The following is a 6,312-nucleotide window of genomic DNA, read 5'->3' as shown; positions in this document are numbered from 1 at the left end:
CTCTCCCCGAATCCTCAGTGGGCGGGACTAAGAAGCCGGCGATTCTCTTCATGTCTCTTAAATTGCTTCCAAGTTTCCCTCACTTGCCTCCTTTCATTGTGTCTTAGTCCCGCCCACCAATGACTCGGAGACAGACGCCAGGAACCATGGGAGGAGAGAGGACCGAGGAAATCTGTTTGGAAGACGAAAGAGAGGTCCTTTCCTCTGCAGATGATCACAGCTGGATCAGCTGTCACTCGGTTTTAACAGCTGTAGAGACGTCAGATGATGTGATGGCATAAATGCCATTAATAAATAATAACACAGAACTAAAACTTGTCAAGAGATTGGAATAATCAAAAGTAGTCATAATAACCTAAGTTAAACTGATGTGCTGCGTGTGTAATTGCGCACCACTCTGGAGTACTCACTAGCAGGAGTACCCAGTGCTAGACTGAAACTGGGTCTTGACGGAGGAATAACACACTGTAGGCCGCTCAACGTCAATCCTCACAGGAAGACAACTTTATTGTCGATTTAATTTCCTTTGTGATTTTCCATTTTTTGTTTGTTTAACAAACAGTTGTAGATGAACAACAAGCAGCTGTCTGTGTTTATACTGTGTACTGTGTATTTAGACTGTGTACTGTGTCTGCTCTGAGGCACAATAACCATTTCTATTCATAGAATGTGTTTATGTATTGATTCATTATCTGCCTCTGTATTCAGTGATCACGTATGAAAACCGACACTTAGGAATGTTCAGCCTCAAGTGTTTTAAAACAGATAAATGAAGAAAGTTGTCTCCTGCAGTCAGACTGACACTTTTGAACTCGCTGGTCAGAAAATCAAAAAAACAAACTCAATATAAAACTTGATGGTGACACACTTGAGTTGAATCTGTTATCAGTCTTCACTCCGGTATGACACTCCAGTCATGTTGTGCCTCATCAGATCAGTCTGATCCACTGAACCGTCCAACTCAATAACAGAATACGTTTTAGCGTATGTACGTTTCCTCATTTGTACATACGCAAACTTCCAGTGTAGATTCTGCGCAGTTTCATAAATGAGAACCCTGAACTGTTTCCAGCTACCTGAGGTTCCAGCTACCATTCAACGGCTTCACTCGCTAGCTGTTACTATCTTAGTGTCAAGATTTGATAAACCTCAAACGCACTCACTTTACACATGGTGTGGTTTGATTAGGCAACTATAGTTTACGTGGCCTTGTTAGCTTTACTGGTGTACTATGTGTCACTTTTACCATACTATGGTAAAACTATTGCCATAGTATGGCAATAGTTTTACCCAAACTATACTTATTTTATGATTCATTTAATTGTTTGTTAATACGTCTTTTATTACACTCAATGTTGGGCGGTTAAGAAATGATGTTAACTATTTAACACTGTTCCAAGAGTCACAATTGGTTACTGATTATGTAAAAGACTGTGGAGATCCCAGTCAGGTTACGATCTATGGCTGGTTCATGGATCCGAACATTCTACCGTATCCAAAGCCAATTTTTTGAAAAGCAAAACAAACAGTACATTGTACGGAAGAGGATTAGGGCCACATGTGAATTTTTTTTTTAGTTCTGACTTTAAAGTCAGAATTCTGAGAAAAAAGTCAGAATTCTGAGAAAAAAGTCAGAATTCTGTCTTTAATCTCAGAATTCTGACTTTTTTCTCAGAATTCTGACTTTAAAGTCAGAACTAAAAAAAAATTCACATGTGGCCCTAATCCTCTTCCGTAACATTGTAACCATTTCTGATTTAGAATTATTTGTGCTCCTTTATTTAAAAAAAAAAAAAAAAAGAAAAAGGAAAAAAAAGGTATTTATTTGAGAACTCCCCCAGGATCCGTTTCCTAACTTCTCCTGATTTGTATTAATGACTTTGTTTTGTGTACAAATGGCTTTGTATGTTTCGTACTTCGTTTAATGAAGAATGGAAAAGACAAAAAAAACGTCAGCCAATCCCATAATCCCTGGCGACACTGCGTGGTGACGTCTAATTTCAGCGCCATTTCAAGCTGCTTTGAGCATGGAGCTAGCTTTCCGTAGCATCACCAGAGCGGAGTCTCAAGCCCGGTGTCGTTCATACTAATAACAAGTGTTTTATAGGGAAACCCTCCATGACCGTACAGTACGTTGTTTTTGTGAGAGGGAGATGACTTCAGCGATCGTCTCAGCGATAAATATTCTCACGAAACCCCTCCGCGGTAAGTAGATAGTAAACAGACCGAGGATAACGCTCTCTGTTGAGGGGAACGTCAGATTTGATAAGGAGCTGCTGTTTATAGCAGTCTTTTGCCGCTATCACAGACCACTTCTTAAAAGCTTAAAGCAACAACTGTGCACCAGTTTGCGACACAACCCTTATTGTATTACTGTTGATGACGAGGGTGAACAAATGGAAATAATGTTAGATTAACTGTAAGTGCTTCTTTCCTTTTTAGCAGATCCTGTGACCTCTAAGTTGCTTTGGACCTTTATGTGTTTTTGCTAATGTTTTCTCTTTTTGCTGTTGCTTTTCCTGTAGCACTTTGAGATTGTTTAAATGTAAAGTGCATTACTAATGTATTATTATTATTATTATGCTTGGTGGTCATCTTGTCAGTTTCAGGGTGTAAAATCAGGAGTACTGTTGTTTTGGTCATTGTTTTCAGTCAGATAGAGATACACCACAATGTCAGTACAGCACAGATAACAGGTAATTACTGAGTGACCCTCACTATTCGCAGGACCTGCTGAAGCTTCATGAGCATTTTTACGCTCTTTATTATAGATAGATAGATAACTATCCATTTGTCGGTATCCCTGGTTGATAAGATGTTAGGTGACATTGTTACTAAACAGAAAGTGTGATACAACTAGTGGTCAGCACTGGAAAACATACAATCAACAACTCTGCATAGAATTAGTCACTCACGAGCCACAATTCAATGTTCTGTGTGTTTCCAACCGCAGAGTCGTCTGTGCGCGATGTTCCGTCCTCACACCAACAGGCTCTGTCTGCAGCACTGCGAGCCAACAGAGCCTTTCTCCTGGAGCAGCTACAGAGTGAGCCTAGCTTTGAGGTAGTGAGAAGGCTGAGGGAGGAGGTGATGGAGGCAGCAGACTGGTTCTCTAGCAGCACAGATGACGCTGCATGGGACTTTGCCCAGGAGTGTCTCCTACTTCTTCTCACCTTAGCGCGACACCTTTCTGCTGAACTCAAAGTTTTCCAGCAGACCCCAGCTGCCTCTGCACCTAAATACTGCACCCCTGAGAACGCTCCACCTTTACCCCCTGATGTCCTCAGTGTCACCCAGCAGAAGATGCTCGGAACTGCTCTTCAATTTGTGGTTTCTCTGGGGCTCTGCCCCTACTTAGCCCCTGGAGTAGGTGTGGCACTCGGTCACAGGTCAGCATTTGCAGCAATGGTGGAAAAACTTGTCTGTAATGGGGCAGTGACAGCAGTGGGATGCCGCCTTCTCACCACCACCAAAGTCCTGTTGCAGTTGACAGAGCTGTCTTCTCTGGCCACATTGGTTTTCACTCGGCATCTGGGTGATGTGATGGCTGCACTGTGCCAGCTTGGCTACCAACCACACCAGGAAGACAGAAGTGGCACAAAGGAGCGGAAGGTAACATATCAATGCTTTTGGTGGAGTTACAGTTAGAGTGCCTGCTATAAAGGCCAGGAGGCCTTGAATAAGTTCCTTCTTTAGCAGTTTTGTGAGAGTGTTGTTTTTGTTGAAAATTATTTTGATTTATGCAAAAATAGGCATCTGTTAATCTTTTTTTTCTTGCAGGATCTTAGTGCTGAGGAGCGTCAAACTTGCAGGGAGGCCCTGGAAAGCCTTGTTGGAAAAGTCTACCAGCCAATTGTTATCAAGGAGCTCCTGATTCTTCAAGGAGGACCCAAACAGGTGATTGGAAATTGGAAATTATGTGCAAATGCTTTTCAGTATATAATGAGGAGCAGAATCTGGCACCAGGCAGCACTATAATTAACCAAACAAAATTTGATGATGGAAAAATTTGCTAAGAAACTCAGTAAGTGATCACTGAAAGTTGTAGGATTGAAAGTCAGGACTTTCCACGAGGACATTGAATAGTCATCCGGTGGAAAAAGTAGCCACCTAGGGGGGTTTGGGGGCATGCCCCCCTGTCGAAAAATTAGGCCGCAAACATTCTGATGCCACCATTTCATCATGTACAATGATATTACATATTTTTATAAGTTAATTGACTGTAAACGTGACGAATTACGGTAAAGGAAAATCAGGCTTTTTGTGCATTTTAGCCCACACACATTCCCACACATTCTATTGTATTCTGATAGCTATTAATATTTAAAACAACACACGTATGATTTAAGAATAAATACAGAACTTTGTACTAAATGACTGGATATACAAACATGTAAACCCGTGTGTGAATAAATGTATGATGAATACAGAAAATAAATAGAATTTAGTTGATATATTAAAGCAAGACATGTTTTATTTTTCAAATATGATTTGGGGCATCTGACATTAGTTTGAATATTTGTTCTCCAGCTTGAAATATAATAGTGTATATAATGGCATTCAAGGACATTTTAAATGGTAAAATTCTCGTGTGAGGCTGAGGCCCAGCCTTCATTCAACCCATATGAAATTATATTTGTGTGAGAGTCACTTATAACAGCAAATGTGTTATGCAAGAAATATGATGCTGACCAAATTATTGCTGTTATCATAATGAGTAAATGCTGTTAATGTACCTGACTCTGACAGCATATGTCACTTGTTTTCTGCCAAAAAAGGCTCTCTTATCATAGTGAACACCAAAAACCTTTTACAGTTATGTTTTGCACCGGCACCGACCGGTTAAAGTTGGGGAAAGATCATGGTCTGGTTTAAAAGAGAAAACTCAGTAGTGACATGAGACACACGTTTTTAATATAGGCTACCTGAAATCACGCTCTTTCCCCAACATCAACCAAAGTGATTTTGTTGCCTCGAAGAACCACAGACAGGAGTCTGTATGTGATCTGGACTCTGCTGTGACTGCTGTGTTTCTTTTTATATTCACTCAAATATAATTCAGACACTTTAGGTTCATACAAGTTTTATTCAGAATCTCTTAATTTATAAAATAGGTATCAATAGTTTTAAAGCAGGACGCTGCTGTGAGGCCCTTTACAAGTCCAGTAAAATAAATGACGCAGCTTGCAAATGTGGGCTGGAGACCTGGTGGCAGAGATAGATGAAGCTACAGAGAAAGGTGTATATGGGGCTATGCTAGTAATGTATTCATATGTAATAGAGCAAAAGAACTACAGTTTAGGCTGCTGCATCGTCTCTGGATATCGCCTCAACTCAGATCTAAAATGGACTTGAAGAAATCGGTAGGTTGGTCGTTTTATATACACTGTACGGACCTGTGTACATATTCAAGATTTCTGGGTGAAAGTTGTTTTGAAGCCAAGTTTGAATTTTTAATAAAGATCTGGATTTGGATCCAGTATCCCTTCTGTTAGGAATGCTGCACCCACATATCAACGGCAAGTACAGATTAAAATTGCTGGCTATGTTGTCATCAGCCGTACGCAAAAGTGTGTTGTTAAAATCAATCTCCAATAAGCCACCAACAGTCTGAGATTGGCATATGGGCCAAATGGAAATGTCTGACATTCGAGACTATAGATAATATTGTTATATTTGATCAAATATGGACTCCAGTCCTTGATTATGTGGGACTCAGGACCTGTTTTGGAAGGCACTTCCTAGACCAGGTAACACTAGTTGAATGCTCATGGGAGACTCTGTTGACCATTTTCTATTTTTTTTTGTTTGTTTGTTTTTTTTTTTATGCATGTTTACCACCATATTTGTGACCGGGACCATGCTGTGCTATGTGTACAATTTTGGATGGACTGTGTTGGGGAAGGGGAGTTGTCAGAAGGATTTGTTTGGAGGGGCGGTTTAAAAATGAAAAATCTGTGCACACTGTGTATGATGTAATTAATGTTTGATCAATAATAAAAAAATGTTCAAAAAACCTTCAGCATAACATAATTATGAAAACAATTCAGTGATATTCAAACATTTCTAGAAGACATGAGTATGAGAGTAGCATATTACTATGAGAACACAGCTAGTTTTAGTGTGTGTTTGTACTGTGTAGAGATGGCTCTGGTGATAAAGGCACAATGCAAATAAAATGAATTAATTTGTGCTTTAATTGAGTTGAAATGCCTGAGTAGCATTTGAGAGAACTTAATAACACTTAACTGCGTGATTGTGTAGTCACTGCCACCGTTGTTTTCCAAAGTAGCTAAGTAGAAGTCTAATGAG

At 40.0% G+C, this 6,312-nt stretch overlaps 1 protein-coding gene across 1 annotated transcript in view; it reads left to right on the top strand.

Annotated features, from left to right (window-relative positions):
• Nucleotides 1-1,981: 1,981 nt before the first annotated feature.
• tango6 (transport and golgi organization 6 homolog (Drosophila)) overlaps nucleotides 1,982-6,312 on the top strand; it is a 38,410-nt gene continuing 34,079 nt past the window's right edge. The window contains exons 1-3 of the mRNA XM_030426048.1: nucleotides 1,982-2,205; nucleotides 2,954-3,612; nucleotides 3,781-3,897. Of these exons, the coding sequence (XP_030281908.1) occupies nucleotides 2,154-2,205; nucleotides 2,954-3,612; nucleotides 3,781-3,897 (828 nt within the window). The 5' untranslated portion in view covers nucleotides 1,982-2,153. The remainder of the gene's footprint in view (nucleotides 2,206-2,953; nucleotides 3,613-3,780; nucleotides 3,898-6,312) is intronic.

The sequence above is a fragment of the Sparus aurata genome, chromosome 8, assembly GCF_900880675.1.
Source record: "Sparus aurata chromosome 8, fSpaAur1.1, whole genome shotgun sequence".
NCBI lineage: Eukaryota > Metazoa > Chordata > Actinopteri > Spariformes > Sparidae > Sparus > Sparus aurata.
The sequence above is the reverse complement of the archived record's forward strand: the minus strand, read 5'-3'. Positions and strand labels throughout refer to the sequence as shown.